General features: G+C 41.3%; 2 protein-coding genes across 16 annotated transcripts in view; one reads left to right on the forward strand and one right to left on the reverse strand.

Moving 5' to 3' along the window:
* Positions 1-2,605, reverse strand: part of UCHL5 (ubiquitin C-terminal hydrolase L5) — a 39,207-nt gene extending 36,602 nt beyond the window's left edge. For 9 of the 13 annotated variants that reach the window (XR_016219480.1, XR_016219479.1, XR_016219481.1 and 6 more), the window contains exon 1: positions 1,278-1,444. Coding sequence is in view for 2 of the 13 variants with exons in the window: in XM_008268729.5 (XP_008266951.1) it covers positions 1,278-1,353 (76 nt within the window). In the remaining 11 variants the exon portion in view is untranslated. Of the gene's footprint in view, positions 1-1,277; positions 1,445-2,458 lie in introns of those variants that run through there. The other 4 variants (XM_089312019.1, XM_089312017.1, XR_016219478.1 and 1 more) reach the window with 3 other exon arrangements.
* RO60 (Ro60, Y RNA binding protein) lies at positions 1,521-27,290 on the forward strand. Of its 3 annotated transcripts, XM_070054910.2 has the most exons (10): positions 1,670-1,811; positions 8,393-8,989; positions 9,368-9,464; positions 13,600-13,820; positions 14,243-14,389; positions 14,652-14,789; positions 17,526-17,642; positions 18,963-19,076; positions 19,325-19,471; positions 20,759-27,290. In XM_070054910.2, exons 3-10 carry the CDS (start codon positions 9,428-9,430, stop codon positions 20,909-20,911), a joined length of 1,074 nt encoding a protein of 357 aa, XP_069911011.1. In that variant the 5' UTR covers positions 1,670-1,811; positions 8,393-8,989; positions 9,368-9,427; the 3' UTR covers positions 20,912-27,290. The 3 variants fall into 3 exon arrangements, with proteins under 3 accessions (XP_002717736.2, XP_069911011.1, XP_089168142.1); XM_002717690.6 differs by lacking the exon at positions 9,368-9,464 and having other exon boundaries at positions 1,521-1,811; XM_089312016.1 differs by lacking the exons at positions 1,670-1,811; positions 9,368-9,464 and adding an exon at positions 5,681-5,784.
* The last annotated feature ends 46 nt before the right edge of the window (positions 27,291-27,336 follow it).

Consider the following 27,336-nt stretch of genomic DNA (forward strand, 5'->3'; position numbering starts at 1 on the left):
ATAAATCTTAAAAAAAAATTGTCAGTTTATCATTCAAATATCTTTGACAATCAAGTCCACAATGACGACAGAGCAATCAAAACTACACAGGATGGCATACAACCTGGCCCGTTCATCTTTCAACTTAAATCTAAATACTCTCCTAAGGCATTCCGGTCCGTCGTCAGTTTGCCAGCTGTTCCTTATGTCGTAAACATAAAACAGCACTACCGTTTCCTTCTGCCTATGTTCTGCCATGACTTGTGTTCTTCTAACATTTTGTACATGTGCTTAACAGTGTTAACACACTAATCTGTCAGCACTCATTCATGGTTTACTCGCGTTAAAGATTTTCAATTTTTCAGTACGTCCCAGATAAAGTGAACAACACATACTTGATAAGTGATATTCCAAATATTCAGCTTTGTAGACAATATTCTTAACAGCATTTAATTGCTAACTCAAGCTTTCAGAGGTAGAGAGACAGCCAGCCAGGCGGCCAGCGCTGCCATGCACTGACTGCCCACATGTCTGCACTGGCCGGGCACTCAATCGGGGTGCCCCACGTGGATGGCCGGCACCCAGGAACCTGAGTCACCACCCGCTGCCTCCAGGGTGTGCGCGGACAGGGAGCCGGGGCCCAGAATCCTCTCGGGGCGGCGCAGAGGGGGCCCGGGCGTCTTTAACAGCTAGGCCAAGGCCCGGCCCCAGGTGCAAGTTTGAACAGCGCAGCTAGCACTAACGCCACCTGAGGCGTCACAACAGAGAAAAATAAACCCCCCGCCCAAAGCCAAGGCTCGGAACAAGAGGAGCAGGCCCTTCAGAGGACGGACCGAGTCATCCGTGTTGATCGGGCGGCAGGCCACCAGCAAAGCTACAGAACAGGACAGCCATGTGGGTCTCAGCTCAAGACAACGCGCTGCACCGGAAGCCAGCAACCACCAGGGAGCAGGGGCTCGGGGCTCGGGCCGCGGGGCCCCCCGGCGCTCGGGAGACGCTGCCTTGCAAGAGGGGAAACCTCGACCCCCCGGGCCGCTCTGGCCAGGCCGGGTCGGCCCCGGGCCGCGCACCTGCCCGCACCGGCCCGGCGGCAAGACAGGTGAGCTCTGGGCGCCCAGCACGCCGGAGCCGGGCGCGATCCCGGCCCTCGTGGGGCGGGAGAGCCGGCTGCCCCCGAAGCCCCCCACTTCCCCGTCCCCGACTCCAGGCTCCCGGCTGACGCGGGGCGGCGGGGGCCGTGCCCAGCACGGGCCTCCTCCCGAGCCCGCCGGCCCAGGACGGCCCCCCTGGGTTCTCACCGAATCCTTTAATGAGCTCGGTGAAGACCCCGGGGTCGCTTTCCATGAGGCACCACTCCCCGGCATTGCCCGTCATGTCCCCGGCCACACACCGCCCCGCTCCGCCGCTCGCTCTCGGCAGCCGCCAGCCAGCACCAGCTGCCGCCAGCCCCAGATCTCGCAAACCCGCCGCGGAGCGCGTCAGACCCACGTCACCCCGCCTACTTCCCGACAGCCTCCGGGCGCCGTCACCGGAGCGCGACGGGGCGCGGGATGACGCTCTAGCCGCCCAGGAGACGACGAAACTCCGCGCCTCGCGGGACCCGGAGGAAGGGGCGGAGCCTCGGCAGAAAGGGCGGGGACTCGGAGCGCAGGAGGCGGTAACATCCGGGGTCCTCGCCGCGCGGGGGCGGGGCGCATTCCGGGGACCTGAACCTGGACGCCGCCGCGGCCGTGGGCCTGGACAGTGGCCGCCAGTCCGGCCGCCGCCGCTGCTTGTTTCCTGGCGCTGAGCGGGGCTTCTGCCGGCGGCGCTGCGGCTGCGGAGAGTCACAGGTGAGGCCACGGCGCGGTCTGTCCCGCGATGTCCCGAGGCCGCCCGCCGCGCGCTGACCCCGCGCGCGGTCCGGCCCCGGCGTCGCCGCAGGGCCGCGTCGCTCGGCGCAGCTACCCGGGCCCGCGTTCGCCCTCCTCCTGCTCCTCCCGCGGCCGCCGCGCGCACGGGCGTTGCCCGGGATTCGGAGGCAGGGTCTGTGGGGCGACGCCCGGCGAGGCGAAGCCGCGGGGAAGGGCCGTCGTCCCGCGCGGCTCCGAGGGAGTGCGCCCCTAACAGAGCTGTCCCCGCGGGGCCGGCCCCCGGGCGGCGCGGCCCTGTGCAGAAAGCCTGCCTCCAAGACCCTTCCAGCAAAAAATTCTCCGCGGCTCTCAGGATGTGCATGTGAGCAGTCTTGAGAAATGTGGCGCAAGCCCCTCATACCACTCTGGATGCCCCACATTAGAAAAGGGAAATCTCTCTTTAGCCCGGTCTATCCAAATGTTACACAACCTGTGATAACCAATAAAAAAATTTAAGGAAAAAAAAAAATAAAAGACCTGCGGAGGTAAACTCCCCGGTGTTCGCGTCTCGAACAGGTGCCCTGCGCCGGAGGCTGGGAGCTAGGAACGCGCCAGGCAGCGAGTGAGCTGGCTGAGGGTTAGAGTACCTGCAGCAGAAGCCGTTAGGGGCCGGCTCACTCTACTCTGGGGCCTTCGTGGTGGCCGCCACCTGGGACCCCGGCATCCCGCCCGGGCGCCGGTGGGAGCCCCATCCGGCTCCCTGCTAATGCGCCCCGGAAGGCAGTGCAGGACGGATGACAGTGCAAGACGGCACAGGTGCGTGGGGCCTGCCCCCGCCCACCTGGGGAGCCCGAGGACGCTCCCGGACGACCAGGTGCGAGACGGCGCAGGTGCGTGGGCCCTGCCGCCCGCCCACCCCAGGGAGACGGAGGACGCTCCCGGACAACCAGGTGGGAGATGGCACAGGTGCGTGGGGCCTCCCGCCCACCCACCTGGGGAGCCGGAGAACGCTCCCGGACGACCAGGTGCGAGACGGCACAGGTGCGTGGGCCCCTGCTGCCTGTCCACCCCACGAGCCCGAGGACCCTCCCGGACGACCAGGTGCAAGATGGCACAGGTGTGTGGGGCCTGCCGCCCACCCACCCCGGGGAGACGGAGGATGCCCTGGACGACCAGGTGCGAGACGGCACAGGTGCGTGGGCCCTGCCGCCCGCCCACCCCGGGGAGCCGGAGGACGCTCCCGGACGACCAGGTGGGAGGCTGCGCAGGTGCGTGGGCCCCTGCTGCCTGCCCACCCCGCGAGCCCGAGGACCCTCCCGGACGACCAGGTGCGAGACGGCGCAGGTGCGTGGGCCCTGCCGCCCGCCCTCCCCGGGAACCAGAGGAGGCTCCTCTGGAAAAAGTCAATTCAGTTTGCAGCTTATTATTCCTTTTAAAATAAAGTCAAAGCTCTTTTACATCTATGAAAGAGTACAAGATAATAAAATAAAAGCAATCTTAGAAAAACTGGGGCCCAAAATGTAAATGCCTGCCCAGTAGACTGGTGATGGCAGTCTGTGGAGTGAGTGAAGTATGACAGGATAAAACCTGGTGAGGAACTGGCTGACCAGGATGGGCACGGCTGTCGGAGAGGAGCAGCCGACTGGTTGTCCAGCAGTGAACCTACCACTGCTGGATCCTCTCATTTTTCTCAATGATCCATAAATCTGGCTTTTTATGCGAGCCCTCTGGATTAAATGTGAAACAAAAATGTTAACACCACTTCCTGGCTAATTTTTCATATAACAGATTATGAAGAAACATGCAAAAAATACTCAGATGTGTGATTTCAAGAAAAATGTAGGACTGCTTTAGAATAACATTGTTAGTACTGGTAAGAAATCCTAACTGTGTTCTAATGAACGTGAAGCGGAAGGAAATGCCTTCACGTGTTCTACTCAAATTTGTTGACTTGGATTTCTGAAGTCAATCAAGAAAGCAATGAGAGATACCTAAAATATGCACAACTAATTTAAAATGTGGCCATGCTTTAAGATTTATTTATTTGAAAGGCAGAGTTACGCAGAGAGAGAGAGAGGTCTTCCATCCTCTGGTTCATTCCCCAATTGCTGCCACGGCCGGAGCTGCGCTGAATCCAAAGCCAGGAGCCTCTTCCGGGTCTCCCAAACAGGTGCAGGGACCCAAGGACTTGGGCCATCCCCTCCTGCTTTCCTAGGACATAGCGGAGAGCAGGATCGGAAGTGGAGCAGTCGCGACTTGAACTGGCGTCCACATGGGATGCCAGCACTGCAAGTGGTTGCTTTACCCGCTATGCTACAGTGCCAGCCCCGTGACCATGCTTTTAATGGCACTGTGATCTTTTAATTTCTCTCCAAATTTTTAATTCATAGAGACCTGGTACAATTTCAGTTATATTAAATTCTTTGGAGTGATGTGTTTTCCGAGCACTAGCCAGGATAGGCAAAAACGAAGAGGTGGAGTATATATATTGTGTGTGTATGTGTATGAGTTTGGATTGCTCTGAGCCACTCCCTGCCCAATTGCCCTCTAAACCAAAGATAGTGGACCTTAAGCTTTGAGGGAAACCGTGGCAGTTGGGGATAGAAGAAATTAAATGCTATGGATGTCTGTGCATCTCAAATTGATCTCTGAAGTCAAATATTAAAAATGTAGGAGTAAATATCCTGTTTGCCTCATCAGTATTACTGCTATACCCTTGGTGTAGATAGCAGAGTTACATAAGTATGCTTATTTTAAATAACTTTTCAAATGCCTAGCCAGCTTTTTTTCCATTTTAAAATACATTTTTAGGATATAATTTACATATGAAATTTTGCAGTTTTACAGTAACCAATGCAGGTTGTGCTACCATCACTACTATCTAATTTCAGAATATTTTCATCACCTCTCAAAAATCCCTTCCATTAGTCACGTCCCAGATTTCACTTCTAACCCCAGCCTCAGGCAACCACTAATATACTTTATTTTTTTAATTTATTTTATTTATTTGAAAGAGTTAGAGAGGGCTTCCATCCAATGGTTCACTCCCCATTTGGCCACAACAGCCAGAGCTGCGCCGATCCTAAGCCAGGAGCTTCTTCTGGGTCTCCCACGCTGGTGCAGGGGCCCAAGGACTTGGGCCGTCTTCTGCTATCCCAGGCCACAGCAGAGAGCTGGAATGCAAGAGGGGCCTCAGCTCCCACATGGGATGCCGGCACTGCAGGCCAGGGCATTGACTGAGCCACAGCGCCGGCCCTGTGTTTTTTTATTTCTATAGCTCCATCTACCCTGGAATGTTCACATAAATGGAATCATACAATTTGTGGCCTGTTGTGACTGGCTTCTTTTACTTGGCATAATATTTTAAAGATTTGTTCATATCGTAGCATGTTTCAGTACTTCATGACTTTCTATTGCTAAGTACAAGGTATGTCGCTCCCCCTCTTCGTGGAGGAACGACACTAAGCCCTGCCTAGGCTTCATATCCGAGTCACGGCACCATTATGTCGCTCCCCTTCTTTGTGGAGGAACGACACAGGACCCTGCGCTGTTCTTTTGTCTGCTCGGCCCTCCCCGGGTTTGCTGCTGGTTCTTCCCGGGTTGGCTACCATCCCTTCCACCTCCGTGGAAGGGCGGTTCCCCCTGCCACCTTCCCCACTTCAGCGGGGGAGCGGCACACCGCCGGCCGGCTCTCTCGGGGGCTGCTCAGGTGTTCCTTCAGATAGATGTTCCTGGTGCATGTTGTCTCTCTCCTCCTTTATAGTCCTCTTCCACCAATCCCAACTCTGCTACCCACACGCCGAGTACACTGCTCTCCTCCAATCAGGAGCAGGTCCTGCTGTTTATTGGTTGAACTGGAAGCAGCTGTGTAGAAGCTGTTTCCTCCTCTCCCAGCGCCATATTGTGGGAGAGCAGATGCATAGAATAAGTCTTAATTCCAGTAACAGTCTAGTCCGAGTTGCTCCCCACAAAGGTACGTCAAAAAGTTCATGGAAAAATGGGTTTAAAAGATGAGTCAATTTTAATGCAAAGAAATTTTTGAAATCCTGTGTACAATTTTTGTTAGCATTTTTCCACAAAATTTTTGAAAATCTCTCCTAATAGTCTTGTATGAATAGATCACATTTTTTAAATCCAATTTTCAGTTGATGGAGATTTGGGCTGGTTCCAATTTTGGACAGTTTACAGTAGTATCAATAATAACATTGAGTTTTTGTACAGACATGTTTTCATTTCTCTTGGGTACGCAGTGGAATTCCTGGGTCTTTGGTAACTGTAACCTTTTCAGGAAGCAGCCCCACTGTTTTCCAAAGTGGCTGCATCATTTTGTAGTTCCACCAGTGGTGTATGAGCGTTAGTTTCCCCAGATCTTCATGAGCACTCTGAGTGTAGCCAGTGTAGTAGTTATGTAAAGTTTATGGCGTTGATTTGCATTTCCCTGATGACTAGTGCTCTAACGTCATTTTTGGTCACTTGAAATCTCCTGTAGAGAGGTGCCTGATCAAAGTCTTGGCCGGTTTCAGTGTCTTCTTTGGAGTAATGCCTGCTTCAGTCTTTAGCTTATTTTCTTGATTGAATTTTTTGGTTTCATTATTGACACATAAGTGTTGTTCATATATCATAAATTTTTTGGGGAGGGGGACAGGCAGAGTGGACAGTGAGAGAGAGAGAGAGAGAGAGAAAGGTCTTTCTTTGCCGTTGGTTCACCCTCCAATGGCCTCCGCGGCCGGCGCACCACGCTGATCTGAAGGCAGGAACCAGGTGCTTCTCCTGGTCTCCCATGGGGTGCAGGGCCCAAGCACTTGGGCCATCCTCCACTGCACTCCCTGGCCACAGCAGAGAGCTGGCGTGGAAGAGGAGCAACCGGGACAGAATCTGGCACCCCGACCGGGACTAGAACCCGGTGTGCCGGCGCCGCTAGGTGGAGGATTAGCCTATTGAGCCACGGCGCCGGCCCATAGATATGTTTCTTACCATGTATATGATTTGCAGATATTTTCTGTAGTCAATGAGTTACCATTTTATTTTCTAGGTGGTATCCTTTGAAACCCAAATTTGATAAAGTCCAGTTTATTTTTTTAATTTGTCAATAGCAGCTTTGGTGTCTTTTCTAATACCAGTTCTCTGACTTGAGCATCCTTCCTAGATTTAGAAAACTGATTGAACTAGTTGCTCTTCAATAGATATCTGAATAGGTAATACTAAACTTAACCGATACCGTTTCTTGACATGACAGTTTTACATGGTACTCATTACTTCTTCTAACTTTTTCATTTCTCCTGCTTGTGTTTCCATCATTTGCATATAATTTGTTTATTCTGATTACGGAATTTGACTTAAATGCAAAGTAAATGTGTTTCAGGAAAGGGCACCAGTTGTACCTAATTTGTAAGCAAATGGTTCAGAAAATCGCCTTTAATGCTCTTTAGCTATCCTTGAATATTACTAATTACTTAATAGTAAGAGCTGTTTTCTTGCTCTCAAAGGCAGCAGTGATATAACTAAGCATGGTCACAGGAAACAGTAGAAGGGAAATAATTGACTGGGATTTTGAGATTTGCATTGGGACCTTGAGATCCACCTGTGGCTTTGGTGCAAGGTAAGCAGGTCTGGTCAAATAATCTAATATTAAGTGTGATTTCAGTGTTCTAACAGCGTAACAATACGCTGGAGTAAACTCATGAAGGATAGGCAGAGAGAGTTTTTCTGGAAACTAAGGGAGAGGCTAGAAATTTAAAACATAGTGTAAAGCTTGAGCTAAGATAAGCGTTTTGCTGGAATTGTCAGTTAAGGAGCCGTCGCTTGTGGAACTGGTAGTCTTCTCAAAGGTTTTTTGTTTGAAAACAAAACTGAAAAATGGTTAATACTAAGTTAGGATAGGGACATCCAGGAATCTCCTTCTGATGCCCCTGGGAAAAGCAGCAGAAGATGGCCTAAATACTTGGGATCCTGCCGCCTGTGTGGGAGACCCAGATGGAGTTCAGGGCTCCTGATTTTAGCCTGGCCCAGTCCCTGGCCTTGTGGCCATTTGGGGAGTGAACCAGGAGACGGAAGATCTCTCTGTTTCTCTAACTCTGACTTTTGGTTCTGCTCTTGCTCTCACTCTCTTAACTCTGCCCTTCAAGTAAAATCTTAAGATTCCATAACAGGCCGGCGCCGCGGCTCACTAGGCTAATCCTCCACCTTGCGGCGCCGGCACACCGGGTTCTAGTCCCGGTCGGGGCACCGGATTCTGTCCTGGTTGTCCCTCTTCCAGGCCAGCTCTCTGTTGTGGCCTGGGAGTGCAGTGGAAGATGGCCCAAGTGCTTGGGCCCTGCACCCCATGGGAGACCAGGAGAAGCACCTGGTTCCTGGCTTTGGATCAGCGTGGTGCACTGGCCGCAGCGCGCCGGCCGCGGTGGCCATTGGAGGGTGAACCAACAGCAAAGGAAGACCTTTCTCTGTCTCTCTCTCTCCATTCTGCCTGTAAAAAAAAAAAAAAAAGATTCCATAACAGATTTCAATAAGTATACAATTAATAAACATTGTTTTCCTTTGTATAATTGTATTCTGTCATAATAACATTTTGCTTTTTTGGGCAGGTTTCCTACAAGCAGAAATGGAGGCATCTGCACACCAAATGCACCCTCTGAATGAGAAGCAGATAGCCAGTTCTGAAGACGGATGTGTATGGCAAGTCACTGACATGAACAGACTACACCGGTTCCTCTGCTTTGGTTCTGAAGGTGGGACTTACTATATCAAAGAACAGAAGTTGGGCCTTGAAAATGCCGAAGCTTTAATCAGATTGATTGAAGATGGCAGAGGCTGTGAAGTGATACAGGAAATCAAGCTGTTTAGTCAAGAAGGCAGAACCACAAAGCAGGAGCCCGTGCTCTTTGCACTTGCCATCTGTTCGCAGTGTTCCGACATAGGCACCAAGCAAGCGGCGTTCAAAGCTGTCTCCGAAGTTTGTCGCGTTCCTACACATCTCTTTACTTTTATTCAGTTTAAGAAGGATCTAAAGGAAAGCATGAAGTGTGGCATGTGGGGGCGTGCTCTGCGGAAGGCAGTTGCAGACTGGTACAATGAGAAAGGCAGCATGGCCCTTGCTCTGGCAGTTACGAAATATAAACAGAGAAATGGCTGGTCTCACAAAGATCTCTTACGATTGTCGCATCTTAAACCTTCTAGTGAAGGTAAGTTCAAGGTGTTCGGGGGAGAGGGGAGCAGCGAGTACCCAATAACAGATAATTGTGTAATATGTTTTAGAAATGGCTTTCATTCTTAAATTGTGCACTGATTAATTCAAACATGATTAAAGCCAAGCTGAATCATGAACAACAGCCAGTCTAGACATTAATAATCAAGAATCAAATGATAGATTTGTGGGTTAATATTCTAAATCTGGAAATGTCACCATGCTTACTAGAATGCTCACTCAAGTGATTCTGGGCTGTGAATGCAACATGGACAAGATTAAAGTTGTAGCGGAACAGTTCTTTGCCCAAAGGTGGCAGGTAGCCAGGCTGTACTGCTCTATCCTCTTACCATTTTTTCCCTCCCTGTCTTCCTAGGACATATGTTCCATGGAACCTAAAGGCTACCTGAAATAGTGCTGAACTTAACAATTCAGGATGTTAATTGTCTCCAAGCAGTCAGCCAGGGGACATGGTAACTGGGGGCAGTTTTTCTATTCCTATTTTTGAGAACTTAATTGGATCTATATTGATTGGTCCTTCTTAGGAGGGAGATAAAAACTGTGGGACTGGAATAATATGAAGAATGAACTAAAGACAGCCACTCAAATTTTAGATATGACTATTACTTTGTGTCCTAAAGCCAAATAACAACCTTTTTGAGTCATTGTGCCTTCATCTTTTATAAAGGGGAAAGGGAACAAACCCTTAAAGTTCCTGTGACTGAAATATGGTATTGTATATTCAAATGCTGGCTTAGCATATCCAAGTCCTAGGGTGCAGTAGATGTGTACTCTTGTTTTACTCCCTCTGCATACATTGTATCATGATATCTTTATGCACAGAATCTCTTAATTTATTATTTTTTGACTCTGGGCCTTTTCCAAATGAAATTTATAGATATTTATATATGCAAAAGCTTTATTTTGATTTTATGTTAGAGATCACATATTTTAAAATGGTTGGATAACAGAAAAAATGTGCAGAAAGTATGACGTATATTATTCCAGATTTTTTGCTAAGTTTTTTTTAATAAACCTTCTTGTTTCAGTTAAGTGTATTACTGATATTTTTTCAGGTCAGTAGAAACAGTTATATATTGTGTGAATATACCATAACTTACTTAGCTAGTCTCTTATTAATGAGTTAAGCTTCTAGTTGTTTATACTGTCAAAAACACTGCAGTGAACAAACTTGCATGGGGTAAGTATTTTTATACCGGTTAAACCAGCATTGTGGTGTAGCAGGTTAGCCCTCTGGCTGCAACACCGGCTTCCCGCACAGGTGCCGGTTTGAGTCCTGGCTGCCCTGCTTCCTATCCAGCTCTCTTCTAAGGTGCCCGGGAAAGCAGCAGACTTGGGCCTTTGCACTGACAGGGAAGACCCCGAGGAGGCTCTAGGATGCTGGCTTTGGCCTGGCCCAGCCCCTGCCAAAGTGGCCATATGGGGAGTGAACCAGAGGATGGACGGTCTCTCTGTCTTTCCTCCTTTCTCTGTAACTCTGCTTTTCAAATAATAAAAATAAATCTTTTAAAGATTTTATTTACTTATTTGAGAAATCGAGTTATAGAGAACAGGAGACAAAAGAAAAGGTGTTCATCTACTGATTGACTCCCCAAATGGCTGCAGTGACCAGAGCTGAGGCAATCTGGAGCCAGGCGCTTCCTCCAGTTCTCCGACGAGGGTGCAGGGGTCCAGGGACTTCAGCCATCTTTCACTGCTTTCCCAGGCCATAAGCAGAGAGCTGGATTAGAAGAGGAGCAGCTGGGACATGAACCGTGCCCAAATGGGATGGCAGCACCACAGGCAGAGACTTAGCCCGCTAAGCCACAGTGCTAGCCCCAAGAATAAATCTTTTTTTTTTTTTTTAAAGTAAGGTCAGAGTGGCCAGTTTGTCCACATTTAAACTTTCTGTTTGTTTGTTTTTTTAATATTTGCCAGTAGGCTAGATGAAAAACCCTGTCTTGTTCTTTGAATTTACATTTTTGGGCCACAGCACATCTCCTTATGTGCTTACTAAGAGTATTTTATATTTTTGTGTGTATGGATTATGTTATTCTATCATGGTCCTTTTGTGTGTTTAGTTACTATTTTTAATACTGATAATAGTAACCATCTATTAAATACTTTATACATTTATTAAATATAGAGCTTAATCATTTTTTATGTACATGATGTGCATTTCCCCCCACTTTTTGGTCATGTACTTTTTTTCGAATGCCTGGAGGTGTTTACAGTAGGTTGAAGTTGAGAATTTTTTTTTTAAGATTTATTTATTTATTTGAAAGGCAGAGTTAACAGAGAGAGGGGGAGAAACAGAGATATTCCATCGACTAGTTCACTCCCATATGACCACAATGGCTAGAGCTGGGCCAGGCCCGACCCAAGAGCCACAGGCTTCATTCAGGTCTCCCCCATGGGTGGCAGGGGCCCCAAGTACTTAGGCCATCTCCAGCTGCTTTCCTGGGCCATTCGCAGGGAGCTGTCAGAGTGGAGCATTCAGGATTGAAGCAGCACTCACGAGATGCTGCTGTTACAGGAGGCTGTAACTGACTGCACCACTCTGGTTGCCCCAACGTTTGGGACTTTAATGTGATTGAGCTCACCTGTGTCTTCATAAACTTCTTAGTTTTATGTTAGATTTAATGGCCTTTTTCTCTTTTTTTATTTTATTTTATTTATTGGAAAGGCAGAGAGAGAGAAAGAGACAGAGAGAGAGATCTTAAATCCCCCGATTCACTCCCCCAGTGGCCACCATAGCCAGGGCTGGGCCAGGCCTAAACCAGGAGCCTGGAACTCTCTCCAGGTCTTCCACATGTGTGGCAGGGGCCCACTACTTGAGCCATCACTGCTGCCTTCTCAGGTGCATTAGCGGGAAGCTTGATCAGAAATAGCGCAGCCAGGATACACACTGGCCCTCCTCTGGGCTACCTACATAGTAGCCACGGCGCTGGCTCCTAGAAAGGGCCTTTTTCAACCTAATGGCGTAACAATTTGAATTCTTGAATTATTGAGAACAAAACTCTTACTTGAAATGTTGTTAATAATTGTATCCTGTTGGACCTAGAAGGATGCCTCCGCTTCTCAGAAAACAATTTTGAAATAAACTAAACTATGGAAGTAGTGTTTTAATGCTATAACTTAAATATGTATTTATAACATCAAAGTATGATTCAATTAATCGGGTATCTGTTGTGCACCTACTGTGTGGTAGCACAGCTGTAGAGCTGGGTAGCATAAGACTGCTTTAAGGAATTTGTATCTTCAGTAGATATAAAACACTGAACCTTTAGTACCAAACTCTGGAAAATAACAAAAGTCACAATATGTTAGAAGTTCCTCCATATTATTATTAACTTTAGAACAAGCTATTAGTGTTCAAAATTAGTAGATAGGCTCAGAAATGTGTTTCATTTTGACCTACACAATATTGGGAATGGAATAAGGGATGGATTCTTTGATATTTTTAAAAATTAGAAGATGTCATAGAAATATCTGTTCCCACTTCGCTTGACTCAAATACTTGTCAGTAAATACTGCGTTTAGTTTACCACAGACCTCAGGCTGTGACATCACAGGCCGTTTGATTTCTTTATTTTACTTGCTCTGCCGTGATGCATGTTTGGACTTGATAATGTAATTCCTCTCTTTTTCAAAAGTGAAAACTAAGACATGGAAAAACTGCCATTTATTGGCAGAGTTAGAGTAGAACCCAAATATTCCTATCCCCAACCCAGAGCTGTTCTGTTAAAAGAAATAATAGAGTGAATGAACAAATTATTTTCCCTTTTTAAAAACACTTGCCCATGTGACCAGCTTTGTGGCATAGTGGGTAAAGCTGTAGCTCTGAGCGCTGGCATCCCATATGGGTACTGATTCCTGCCCCAGCTGCTCAGCTCCCTGCTAAATGGCCTGGGAAAAGCATCAAAAGGTGGCCTCTGCCATTCATGTGGAAGATACAGATGGAGCTCATGGCTTCAGCCCCTTGGGGAGTGGCCACCTGAGGAGGGAATCTGCAGATGGAAGATCAATTTCTTTAATTCTCTCTTCTCCCTCCCTCCTCCTCCTCCTCCCTCTCTAATTCTAGTTTTAAAATAAATGAATAAATAAATCTCTAAAAAAAAATTGGCCTGTAGTACTTTTTCAGCTATTAAAAAACAATTTTAAAAGACCTACCAACTTGTCCAATTCCACTTATCTCTGTTATTCATAAATGCATATTTGTTCAACAGCAAAGATGGCCAAGTCAATACAAGATTTATTGAGACAGATCTGTACGCTTTTCAGTTGTTCTGAGATTGTGGACCTGAGAGATAGGCACTGTCAGCCACAGTTTCTAATGTTGGCATTTCAAGAAGTCTTTTAAATAATATTACTTAAAATATTAGGAGCTTTAGTTTCCCCTAAAGATGACCAAAATTAATTCACTCTGTTTGCTTAAGTGTGTTCATTGTATCACAGAAAACAGAATCCCAGTTTAAGGGATTTAGCTCCTGTATATAACTCCTGTCTGTCTACTTAAGCCTATCATATAATGTATTCTCAGAAAATACATTCTATTTTTTTACTTGGTAATCCTACTTGCCTTTTCAATTCTTTATCTTGTTAAAGGACTTGCCATTGTGACCAAATACATTACAAAAGGCTGGAAAGAGGTCCATGAATTATACAAAGAAAAAGCACTTTCTGTGGAGTCTGAAAAATTATTAAAGTATCTGGAGGCTGTAGAGAAAGTGAAGCGCACAAAAGATGAACTGGAAGTCATTCATCTGATAGAAGAACACAGGTTAGTTAGGGAGCATCTTCTGACCAATCACTTGAAGTCTAAAGAGGTGAGTAAATTACAGTCTGCTATGGTACATGTTAAAAGGACGAACTTTGGATAACTATTCCTGAAAAAAAGAAATTAGAATAGACCCTAAAATTCATGTTTATTTTGAACACCTAACATGACACCGAAATTTAGTTGGCATTTGATAAGTATTAGGTCGACTCCAGAAAATGTATTGCCTTGCTGATTTAAAAAAAAATCCATGCAGTTCTATTATAAAATGTACTTCACCTCCTTATTCTAGTAGACAGTAAATTAGCTTATTTGATAAACTTTTTTCAATTAAGAAAAACTTTCATTTTGAAAATACTGTGAATCCCAAATGAAAGACTTCAGCAAAATATTCTGAATATTATTGATGTAGCTGTGTTAAAAACACTGATTCATCTCCCCCTAATTTGTCATTTCTGTCTGTTATAAAAGGTATGGAAGGCTTTGTTACAAGAAATGCCTCTTACTGCATTACTAAGAAATCTAGGAAAGATGACTGCTAACTCAGTGCTTGAGCCAGGAAATTCAGAAGTATCTTTAGTTTGTGAAAAACTGTGTAATGAAAAACTTTTAAAAAAGGTAAGCATTGTCACTGGCCTTTTTTAGCTACTACTCACTAAAACAGGTGGCTCCTAAATTTTAGAAATGCGGTCAATGTATGTTTTAATATGTCCTGAGATTTGTCATACCACACAGCATTTGACTTAAATCTAAGGATATATCCTCCTTTTTCTTTTCTTTATGAAATGTATTAGCTGCAGTAGCATAAAAATCTAAGACACATAATTACTATTTTTTTCTTGAAATTGGCACATACTTTCTGTCTGTGTCTTGTTTCTAGGCTCGTATACATCCACTTCATATTTTAATTGCTTTAGAAACTTACAAAACAGGTCATGGCCTCAGAGGAAAACTGAAGTGGCAACCTGATGAAGAAATTTTGAAAGCATTGGATGCTGCTTTTTATAAAACATTTAAGGTAATGGTATGATTTTTGCTTTAAACCAAATGACTTGGGGCTTAGCATCTTTTGTGAAAACATACCTAAAAGGTAGTTTTAATAGCTTAACTTATTTTTATTAGATAGTCATTTCTTTTTCCTTAGTTCGTGTGAGGGTAGTTGTATAATTCACACTGAAAGTTTATGAGTAATAATAACAGGTTTTCCTAAGATTATTTTGATCAGTCATTTTTAAAAATTTAAGTTTGAAAATTTGTGTTCCTATGGGGTATTTGATATTGGTCCTTTGTCCTCTTTTTTTTATTTCCTCCTTAATTGATAAATGTATCTCAAAGTCCTAATAGGAAGTAATTTTTTTAAAAATGAAAATTCAAAGTCAGAGCTATAAGTTAAAATTATTAGTTTAAAAATTTTTTGAAATATAACAAAATATTAACAACCAAATTCAGCAGCAAATTAAAAAGATTATACAGCAAGACCAAATAATACTTACCTCTAGCCTACAAGGTTGGTCCAATATAAGAAAATGTCAAGACTCTTCTGGTTTAAATAAAAGCACTTGGTAAACTAGGAGTAAAAGTGACGTTCTCTATATGATAAAGGCCATAAAGTTAAAAACAGATCTGTCACCAGTATCATATTCCACAATGATGGAAAATTGAAAGCTTTTCCCCTAACATCAGGATCGGGACCAGTTGTCCATTCTTGCCACTCGATTCCATGTGGAAATGGAAGTTCTAGTAATTAGACAAGAAAAAGAATGAATAAAAGACATCCCGGTTGGAAAGGAAGACAAATTTACTGCCATCCACTGATAGCATGATTTTATTTGGAGAAAACCCCAAAGAATCCACTATGAAAACTATTAGAGTTAACAAATTCAACAAAGTTGAAGGGTATCAGATCAACACATGAAAACCAGTTGTATTTCTGTGTACCAGCAATGAAGATCCCAAGAAAGAAATTAAGAAAACTTCAACTTATAGTAGCATCAAAAACAATAACAAATAGTCGTAAGGAGATGCAAGGATTATATATTAAATAGTAAAGAAGACAAGTAAGTAGAAAGACATCCATGTTCCTTGTTTGGAAGACTTAACGATGTTAAAATTACAACACTTCATTCAGTGTACACAGATTCAACATAATCGCTTTTTAAAGTCTCAATGGCATATTTTAGAAGAAATAGGAAAACCCATTCTACAATTCACAAGAAATTTCTCTGGTGACCTCGAATGGCCAAAATCTTGGAGAAAAAGTTGGAGAACTCAATGCTTTTGGATTTCAAAACTTATTACAGTGCTGTATTAATGAAAACTGTGTGGTACTGACTCAGGGGTAGACATACAGACAAATAAAATAAAACAAAAGCATCCAAAAATAAACTCTTAATGTATGGGCCGTTGATTTTAACAGGAGTACCAAGACAATTAAATGGACAAAGTAGATAGTCTTCAACAAGTAGTGCTGGGAAAACTGCATATCCACTCATAGAAAATCGAAGTTAGACCATTACATTTTGCTTTATACAAAAACTAGTTCATAATGGGTCAGTGACTTAAATTTAAAAGCTAAAACTGTGAATCCCAAAAGCACATGTAGTAACAACAAAAATAGAGAAGTTGAACATCAAAATTAAAAACTTGTACACCAAAGGATACTATCAAGAGTGAAAACATAACCAAGATGGAAGAAAACATTTGCAGATTATGTCTGATAAACATTTAGCATCCAGAAGATATACAAACAGCTGTTAGAATTCAGTAGCAAAAATATGATCAGTGCAGTTTAAAAATGAGCCAAGTACTTTGACAGAAATTTTTCCAATGACAAATGACCAATAAGCACATGAAAAGATGTTCAGCAGTATTACTTATCAGGGAAATGCAAATCAAAACCACAGGGAGATACCACTTTACAACTAACTGGATGCCTACTACCAAAAAGAAAAGAAAATAGCAAATGTTGGGAAGAAGGTGGAAAAATTAGGACCTAGTTGCTAGAAGGAATGTAAAATTGTGCTCAGAAAGTACAGTGTAGCAGTTCTGTGAATATACCCAAAGGAATTGAAAATCAGTACTCGGATACTTGTACACCAATGTTTATAGCATCAGTCACAATAATCCACAGGTACAAGCAACCAATTATCCATCAACAGATGAATAAACTACATGATATATACACACACATATAGTGGAATCATTATTCAGCCTTACAAATGAACGGAGTGTGATAAACCTTGAAAACACTAAACGAAATGTACAGAAAAGGACAAGAATTTTCTGAATCCATAGACGAAATATCCAGGATAAGCAAATAAATGAAGACAGAAGTAGACTAGAAGGTGCCAGAAGCTAGGGGAAAGTGGAAATCAGAAGTTACATTTTAGCTCAAAATGTTTGGGATAGAAATTCCCATTTAGGGGCTGGCTTTATGGCATAGACAATTAAACTACCTCTTGCAATGATGTTATCCACATTGGGATATGGGTTTGAGTCCTGGCTGCTCAGCTTCTGACGCAGCTCCCTGCTGGTGTGCCTGAGAAAGCAGCAGAGGATGGCTCAAGTTCTTGGGCCCCTGCCATCCACAGAGGATACCCTGATGTAATTCCTCGCTCCTGGCTTTGGTTTTGCCCAGGCCTGGCTGTTGCTAGTGTTTAGGCAATGTTTGTGTATATTTGAGATAAATAATTATTTATTTGTAAGAAATTTACTTATAATTTCTGATTGCTTTTGATGATTTTTCTTTCCTTAGACAGTTGAGCCAACTGGAAAGCGTTTCTTGCTGGCTGTTGATGTTAGTGCGTCTATGAACCAAAGAGTATTGGGTGGTATACTCAATGCAAGTACAGTTGCTGCGGCAATGTGCATGGTGAGAACACCTAAGACAATCTGGCATTTTGCCCTTCTGAAATACCTTTACTTCGGAGTGAAACTATAAAGTTAGATATGATCAAGAATTATGCTTTTATTTGTTTGTCTTTTCAAATTATTTGTCGCTTTATTTTATATCTAAAGATAATTTTTGTAAACCAAACTTAAGTATATTGCAATTGCATACTTAAGGAACAGTCACAATAGAAATGTTAATGTTTATAAGATAAGATTAAATATTAAGAGGCAGGCATTTGGTGCATGCAGTGGTTAAGAACCACTTGAGATACCTACATCCCACATCAGCGTGCTGGATTCCAGTCCCAACTTGACTCTGGATTCCAAATTCCAATTTCCTGCTGATGTGCACCCTGGGAGGCAGCAGGTGATGGCCCAGTACTCTGGTCTCTGCCACCCACATGGGAAACCCAGGTTGAGTTCTGGGCTCCTAGCTTTTTCCTGGCCCAGCCAGCCCCATCTGTTCAGGCTTTTGGGAAGAAAATCAGTGGATGGAAGATCTCTGCTTCTTTCAAGTCAACATAAAGAGAAAATTTTAACCTCTTCCAGGCCAGCTCTCTGCTGTGGCCAGGGAGTGCAGTGGAGGATGGCCCAGGTCCTTGGGCCCTGCATCCCATGGGAGACCAGGATAAGCACCTGGCTCCTGCCTTCGGATCGGCGCGGTGCGCCGGCCACGGCGGCCATTGGAGGGTGAACCAAAGGCAAAAGGAAGACTTTTCTCTCTGTCTCTCTCTCTCACTGTCCACTCTGCCTGTCTATATATATATATATATATTTTTAAAAGATTAATCCTTTTTTCAGTAAATTGATAATGTTTAGAATATTTTAAAATAATGTTAAAAGATCAGGGAAATACTAAGAGTCTTAAAACTTCAGTTCTAGCCTGTCACTGAATAGTGATCACATGAACCATAGACGAGCGCACCTTTCCTGTAGTTTGTCTAACGTAACAAAAGAATAAGCAAAGGTACTGTAAAAACTTTGTGGAAAAGATGAGTTTATTTTGGTGCAAAAAATTTTGAAGTCCATTTACTTTTTCATGATAGGCATTTTTCTATGAACTTTGAAAACCCTTGTATAATTCGCTTCAGAGGATTATTGTAAAGCCAGTTTCTTTTAATAATTAGTGGAAAGTACTTTGAAAACTATGTTACTATTATGGTATAGTTCTACAACAGTAATAAAAGTTTGGAAGTAAAGTAAGCATCAGAGTTTGTCTTTTAAAGATGAAGTTGTATAAACTTCAAGGTATATATTTTCTCCAAAATTTGCTAATCATTACTACCATTGAATTTTTCAGGTTGTCACACACACAGAAAAAGATTCCTATGTAGTTGCTTTTTCAGATGAAATGGTACCATGTCCGTTGACTACAGATATGACTTTACAACAGGTTTTAATGTCTATGAATCAGGTAAGAAACTTTTGTTAAGTTTACTTAGCATGCATTGTGTAATAGCTTTATATTGATGTCATGTGTGATAATTTATAAGAACAGATTGTATCTGGATTTTTCCCATGAGAAAGACAAAATCAAAAATATATACAGGCTTTGGGAAGGCCATATAGTGATTCTAAACTAGTGTTTAAAATATTTAGTTAGTGCAGACATGTCATTGTGGGCACTAGAGCAGCTTTATTCTTATCAGTGTTCTGAATTAGATCCCAGCAGGTGGGACTAACTGCTCCTCTCCAATGATCTGGGCTCAGAGGACAAACACGGCTGCAGATGTCTTCCTGGTGCTCACTGGGAATGAGACCTATGCTGGGGGTGTCCGTCCTGCTGTTGCTCTGAGGGAATATCGAAAGGTAGAACAAATTCTATTACTGTTTCTCCCTAAATGATACCCCATTTCCTTTCACTATGTTTTTCAAAATATGTTACTAAAGGTCATCCAGCACCTCGATGATAGGAATCCGATGTCAGATATGGATTCAGCAGTACTTGAAATAAGAAAAAAATGGACTACACATATTTTAATTTTAATAAGTTCCAATATTAAACATTACCGAGAACATTTTTTGCAAACAATATTTTTGGGATAACTAAAATACTTTACCTTAGCTATAAAATTTTTAAAAATAAATCATTGTGCTCCCAGAAAAATTAAGTAGCATTTGTGAATTTTGCTAAAGGATTACATAAATTTAAAGCAAAAGTATGTCTTAAGTTTTCTGCACGTATCTGTGTTGGAGTCAGGGCCTTCCAATTGCTCTTTATAAATGACATAATGTTCTGTAACTTTTCGCTCCCCTATGTTAGCCACTAGTAACATGGGGCTATTGAGCACTCAAAATGTGGCTGAAGTGACTAGAAGTAGAAATAGAATTTGTCAATGAAGAACAGTGGTCTTCAGAGTTTGGTTTCCCTGCTAGCAGCCTTAGCATCACATGGACCTATTCGAATTGTAACTTACTGAGCCCTGTTAGACACCTGCTGAACCGAATGCTGGCCGGCACCAGTCCTCACAAGCTCCTCCTGCTGACTGTGATGCATGTGTAATTCTCAGAACCTCAGGTGACAGAGGATCCTTAGATAGAAGTCACAGTAGGTAGCAGCACTTAGTTTTGGGGTTGTTAAAACAATTAACACCAATTATTTAAAGAGTTCACTAAGTGTGTACATTCAGTGGTGGTTTTGTCTCAAAGATTCAGTTACTTGAATCTTAGCTGTAGAGAACAAGTTGATGGTACACACCAAAGTTGTAAACCAAACATTGATAATCTCAGAAATGCTTCCTTACATGTATTTGTACTCAAACATTTCCCCAGCAATTGATAAGCTGATTAAAAGATGTCTGGCACTCTTGAATGTCCTGACATGCTTCATAATTACAAAGTCCCTAGACTGCTCAGAAATCTACTCTGAAGCCCATACAAGTTAAAATAAAGAACAAGTAGCAATTTCAGGCAGGTTCTTTGCATAATCTTATTTTCTACTCTTCTGAAGTTCACAGTCTGACCCTAAAATATAGATTAAAAAAGAAACTGACTTCATAATAACAGGGTGTAGTGAAGAGATTTTAAAATGTTTTTGTTGTGGTTTTCGCTTTTCCTTATAATCTCTTAATTATGCATTTTGACCTTTTCCTCCAGAAAATGGATATTCCAGCTAAACTGATAGTTTGTGGAATGACATCAAATGGCTTTACCGTTGCAGACCCAGATGACAGAGGCATGTTGGACATGTGTGGCTTTGATACTGGTGCTCTGGATGTAATCCGAAATTTCACGTTAGATGTGATTTAATCACAAGTAGCAGCATGATCTGAGAGGTCCACTGGCATCCGTGATCTCACTACAGACACAGTGACTTCCCACCTGATGTCAATGCAGTGAAGGATGATGCTGCAGTATGTGCACAATGGAAACATACCTTACCCAGAAGAAGGAAATGAGAGATGAGCCCCATGTTCATCACTAGCCTAGCTCTTGGGAAGCAGCTTCAGGATACTGTAGCTTCCTCTAACAGAGAACTTCTTGTTAATAGGCCATGTGAAACAGTCCGTCAGTTCTGCTTCCATGAATAATATGTGCAGAAGTTTAAGTAGTTCTACATCATGTCACTCGTTTGAGAAGTACTTAACGTTTTCTAAAATATTTCCCTTGGGAAAGGATAGCTTTGATAATGTCCAGATACTCTGAAATGCACTAGACCACGTAACTGTGATGGAATATGAGATTCTTCTGTAAACTTTTATACTGGGGGGGGGGGATGTATTTGATTCGATTATAAATGAGTTTTGCAAATTCCTTTCCGTTTTCTAAGATCACAACAAGTATCAGCTTTCTTATTCAATTTACAAGATATTTTATTTCTGATATTCTGTTTGTACTTGAGAGTCTGTTACCATTAACCAGAAACATACGGAAACCCCTTAGAAGTTTGTATTGGCTGAGGAATTCTATTTGGCTTGTTTGTTGTTTTGTTTTGCTGTATTTTATTTTCTGTGAGGATTTTGACTTCAGAGTGATTTCCTGATTTATAGCAACATAATAACATGTAACTTTTGTATATGAATGAAAATAACATTTTTTAAGTTTCTCTATTAATCTTGAAAGTATAAGTTCAAATCTTAAACCAGATTAGTTTTTTCCTTCCTCTTAAAATAATAATTGTTTTACTGTTAACTATATTTTTATTCAATTGAAAATGGGTTTTGATTTTTTTTAAAAAAGATTTATTTATTTGAAAGTCAGAGACAGAGCTCTTCCCTCCACTACATCACTCCCCAGATGTCTGCAACAGCCAGGCCTGGGTCAGGCCAAAGTCGGGAGCCAGAAGCTTCATCCAGATCTTGCACATGGGTGCAGGGGTCCTTGGGCCACCTGCTGCTGCTTTCCCAGGCGCATTAGCAGGGAGCTGGATCAGAAGCAGAGCAGCCAGGGCCCAAACTGTGCCCATATGGGATGCCTACATCGCAGGCAGCGACTTAACTTGTTATTACCACAGTGCCGACCCTGGTTGTGATAGTTTCTAATTGTAAACATGTCAACAGCTGCCTGTGTCTTTGTCCATTATTCATTTTGTGGAAAAACATTCTTTTTTTGATGTTTGAAAGGCCATTTTTGAGTGGCCTATTACCAACTAGTCTTTAGGATTTGTGTGTGTGTGTGTGTGTGAAACATGCATTTCTTTACACTAAATGCATTATTTTCCTGAATAAGTATCCTTTCACTGGGAGAGACAACATTAAAGCTGTCTGTTGAAATGTTAATATCTTTCCTCATAATTTTATCATGTATATGAAATAGTTCATAACATAAATATTAAGATTTAAGTCAAACTCTGGTAAATGACAGCCTTTTATGTGCTTGAGGGTTAAGGTTTTATGTTTTGGGAAAGGGACACAAGAGTGAGAATTTATGTACATATTTTCTTCTGTTTCATGGGTAATTTGGGCTCAGGAAAAAAGAAAATTGTCCTTTCAATGTGTTTGACACATTAATGATGGCCTTGATATGTAGCCATTCCTTTAAGGCAACTGCTGGCAACAGTTTGAGTTTGTGAGTAACCTCGAGGTATTTTTGGTCAGCAGAGCCAGTGACACAGACACTCACACACAAACATGCATTGCTTTTGGTTTTCTTCTGGTTGTAACCTTGTGTCAGTCATGGAGTTTCATGTTAGCTACTTTTGCTAAGTGAAAATATTGTGTTCAGACTAAATATGAAAAACCCAATAGAATTATCTAATAGCTCTCAAATTCTTGAAAACCAAGATTTTTCTGAATTAAAAAATTTTGTCCTAACTTTTTATTACTAATAGAAATATTGAAGAGAAAATTTATAAGTCTGTTTGCTTCAGTTATAGACTATTTTCATAGTGCTTGTAGACAAATACAGTGTATCTAGGCACTAATATTAAATCCATCAGGGATTAGCTATTACCTTTTAGAAGTATTTACGTAGGTCTGATTAAATAAATTAGGATAAGATTGAAGAACAAAAGGAAAATTACAAGAGACTATCATAGAAAGTAACTTTATGTACAAATCATGGAACTAGAGTTGAAAGAAATCTTTGAAAGCTAACTTTCTGATTTTAGTTACAGGTCTGAGGTCCAAAGCGGTATGATTTTGGAGCCCTGTGACTCAGAAATCTTGGTCTTTTCATTCCCATTCCAGTATTCATTCCAACAAAATGAGAACACACTGACTTAGAAGCACAGGAATTATTCGAGGCTTTTATCTTATTTAGACATTAGGAATTGCTTTGGGAATAGAAAAACAGATTGTGAACATATATAATTTTGTAATCCATTATAATCCTCAAGTACAATTAGTATTGTTTTAATATAACCTGTGTTGCTATATAACATAGTCTTTATAGAAGAAAAAAACAAAAACATTACCTCATTATGAATAGACTGTACTTGAGTGATAAATGTCTTACTTTCTAAATTACTTTTATAATTACTGGTAAATTGATACTTGGAGAAATATTGCTTTTAAAAACAATCCCAAGAAAAACTTTATTTCCTAGGTAGTATGTAAATATGCCCACCATATAGTTGTAATCCCACCCTTTCTTAATAGTTGAAATTTGTTGTAAATTCCATTTACTAGGACTGTTAGATTATTTAGTTCAGGAACGGTTTCACGAGAATGTTACTGAGGCAGTATGCTAGTGGATGAAATTTAGTATTACTCCTTTGGAACTGCTTTTGCTTTCTCTTACTGTGTGGTTGTGGATGACCAGTTTAACCTACGTGACTGTTTACTATCTTCAAAAACTAACATACCTGACATTTGGATCATAGAAGTAGCGATTTAATATTTGTATAAAAACTAAAATTAAGAAGGCTTACAAGTTAGAACTTTTTAAATTAAAAGCATTCTTAAAGGCTATGTTTTGAAAGATCAAATATAATAGAAAAATAGTTTAATAGGCCTAATAATTCTTTCAGACATTTCTGTTCAGAACGGAAGAATGTAGAAGAGAAAAATTTTCAGAGTTAAGGTACTGAATGAAAAGTGACTATTCTCCAATAAAGAGAAGAAATATATCCTAGGTCTAACTTCTTGGACAGACCTAGAAAATCTCATTACAAAGTAAATCTTAAACCATTTCTCAGGTTTTTTTCTCATTTCCAAGGTTTTGCAAAAACATAATTTGGAAAGACAGAATTCCTGAATAAATCCAAAAGTCTGACAGATAAGTGAGAAGCAACTTTAGAAATACAGTAAAACTACATCTAAGCAGTAATTAAAGGCTGTATCATTGTAATCTCTTGTTGGACTTAATGTAAAGTTACCATTTCTTCATAAGTGATGCCCTTGTAAGTAAGTGGTTAAAAATGAAAAATTTTTTAGTCTTTTATACTCCAGATTGTAGATATCTTGTTAATATACCCTCTGAAAAACTGTCATGTGCCTAAACATGTACAAGGAAGAATTAGGGCAAATGAAAAGTGAAGCTAGGAAATTAGTATTCTCTGTACAGATTCTAGTAGTCCCCTGGTATCTGTTCCTTGATCTCTTCTTTTGTGAAAGAATCATACCTCTTGTTCTCCTAAGATTCCTTCTGACATTTTTGTCCTTTTTCTAGTCTTGATCTATCTGCATAATAAAATGAATGACAAAGTCACCCACACTTAGGTTTGGAATGAAACTTTCCTAGTTTTTGTTTGACACAGATTTAAGGTCATTTTTCAAATTAGTGATAGGCTGGCATCTTACAGCAATAAAGGGATGGATGAATTCTCCCTGAAGAATACATTACATTTCATCCTTTTTATATGAGATGTTTGCAGAAATTTTGAGGCCTTACAATAAGATCAGTTGTTCAGCTTTTAAATGTACCTAGTCTCATTGAAGAGAAAATTGATAACTTTTTCAGAAAGTAACTTATAGTGTTCATATTTTGATAATTTAAGCCACACAAAATTTGATTTAGTATTTCACTGAGCATATATATACACACACAGCTTATAGCATAATTAATTTGTATTCACATTCCATATTTTTATTTGCTAAATTTGTTTTTGAAAAATAATTGTGAAATTTAAAAGGGAATTCTAAGGTAATATTTTTCATGTAGAAAACTAATATAGTTAAAGCATACTGTTTGAATAAAATTATAATAAATGGCACATATTCCTAAACCCTGAAAATGCCAAGATTAAGAACATAAGCTAGAGATAATGTATTGGGAAATGCTATTACTGAAATTAAGGTGGTTAATTTCAATGAGAATGGATTTGTAAATATAAGAAAAATAAAAATGGTAGTTTGATCTTAGAGATTTCCCTTTGCTTCTATTTTACTTATCCCTGCAAAGTATCAAATTTTATGAACAGTGATTTTTAGTTTTAAAATGTTTGTTTCTGTACTTCTAGAAATTGTTAGAATTTGTATGAACTAAGGAGATAGTAATGACATACATTTCTGCTGGTTTCTCTTAATGAACACTTGGATTAAGGGTAGTGAATGAGATTAAAAGCATACACAATTTATAGAATACTGTATCAGTACAAAATTTTAGGCTTTATTTGCAATGTAAACTGTTTAGAATTCATACACAGCTAAATTAGAAATATTAATACACTTAATGGATAGTGATAAAATGTTTACAATGCTAAATATAGACTATGTATTTGATATCATGTGTCAAGACAGAACTTTTATAAGATTTCTGAGTTGTATTTTATTGGCAGCTTCTGATAATGAAGAAATTCCCCCAAAAAGATATGTGAAGTCATCTTTAAAAAAAAAATAGGGATAGCATTGTTAGTTCTAAACTATATAAAAGCTTTGATTTCCATAATTGACTATTTGGTGAATGTATAAATTATATAAAATGATGTCTGCATGGAATAAATTTAAGTGTGCAGGAGCCTTAAGTGGGGGGATAAATGAACTTTTTGACTGCCTTAAAGTACGACCAGCTCTGCCACAGAGGCATACCAGTGACCTTGCTTGGATTCTGTTAATACAGTAATGCCTTAATAGTGAAGTAGGGAACGCAAAGGGTCTTTTAGACTCTTCATCTATGTAGTGAGTTAAAATTTAAGTTTCAAAAAGTGATTGTACATTAGTAATCTAAACTTACCCAACACAGGGTACCCTGGATACACTGATGTTTTACACATCCATGACTGTTAACATCAGTAATATTTTGTGGTCATTCAAGGTTTTGTATTGTTTTGTATAACCAATTACCGAAAAGCTGGACTTTGAATATAATATGGCCTCCAAGGACCAAGTTGCATATTTAACACTGAATGAAATATAGAATTGTACAATTCCAAAGACTAATTTTTTAAGGTAATTTTTTTAAGACAGCAAATACTTTGTTCTGAGCCTAAAAGCAAATTCATTCACGGAAGTGGATATAGTAGTAAAACATTGAGACTTCTGCAATAAAAAGTATCCAGGCCAGTGGTTTATTTACATTGACATTTTTACATTCACTTTGCCTTTCAAAGCAGAAATATTTTATAAAACTGAAAGAATTGTTAAGCTGGTGCTTAAAGGTACATAGTAAGCTTGATTTACAACAAGTTATTTCCAAGAAAGACCTTGAAAGGGCAAGGTGGGATGGGATGTGGGTTTCCTAGGTCTGTTAGTAATTGATGCTTTGTCCAGTCTTCCAAGGTTTCACTGTAAATAGTACACCTAGCAATGCAACTGGCTGTTCTCTGATGGGAAATGGATGAATATACTAACATGTTAGGTTTATTTCATGGTAAAAGTTTTCACCGATACTGTGAAATCTTCACTTTGTCTCCTTCCCAGCTTTGCACAATATGCTACTGTCCCTCATCCGAACAAATCTTGGAACCAAAAGTGTTTCAGATTTCAGAATGCGTACACACAGTGAAGTACCTTGAGGATATTTCCCATGTTCCTTATACACACAGCCTAAAGGTGATCTTGTACAGTATTTTTACTGTGCTGTGTTTTCGCTGTAACCTGTCATAGGAGTTGAATTTTCCACTTGTGGCATCACATCAGAACCTAAAAAGTTTTGGACTTTGGAGCATATCAGATTTTTGGATTAGGGACACTCAACTTGTACATCATTTTTGACCTGGAACACAGGTGGACACTACATGAACTGTTTCTGGTTGGTTCATTATTGTAGAGTTTAATAGGTGTACCAAATAAACTCTATGCACATCGAACAACTGTCTCATTTCTTTCAAGAAATGTGGATTTTGGGTCTGGCAT

This window comes from Oryctolagus cuniculus, chromosome 13 (genome assembly GCF_051225735.1).
Source record: "Oryctolagus cuniculus isolate XC-2025 breed Fujian yellow rabbit chromosome 13, ASM5122573v1, whole genome shotgun sequence".
Lineage (NCBI taxonomy): Eukaryota > Metazoa > Chordata > Mammalia > Lagomorpha > Leporidae > Oryctolagus > Oryctolagus cuniculus.

What these genes read in the sequence shown, in the direction of transcription:
- RO60 (XM_089312016.1), top strand. Translation starts at nt 5,727, where the DNA reads ATGCATAGAATAAGTCTTAATTCCAGTAACAGTCTAGTCCGAGTTGCT. An exon ending in ATGAAAAACTTTTAAAAAAG is followed by an intron (nt 14,390 to 14,651) that starts GTAAGCATTGTC and finishes TCTTGTTTCTAG; the next exon opens with GCTCGTATACATCCACTTCA. An exon ending in CTTTTTATAAAACATTTAAG is followed by an intron (nt 14,790 to 17,525) that starts GTAATGGTATGA and finishes TTCTTTCCTTAG; the next exon opens with ACAGTTGAGCCAACTGGAAA.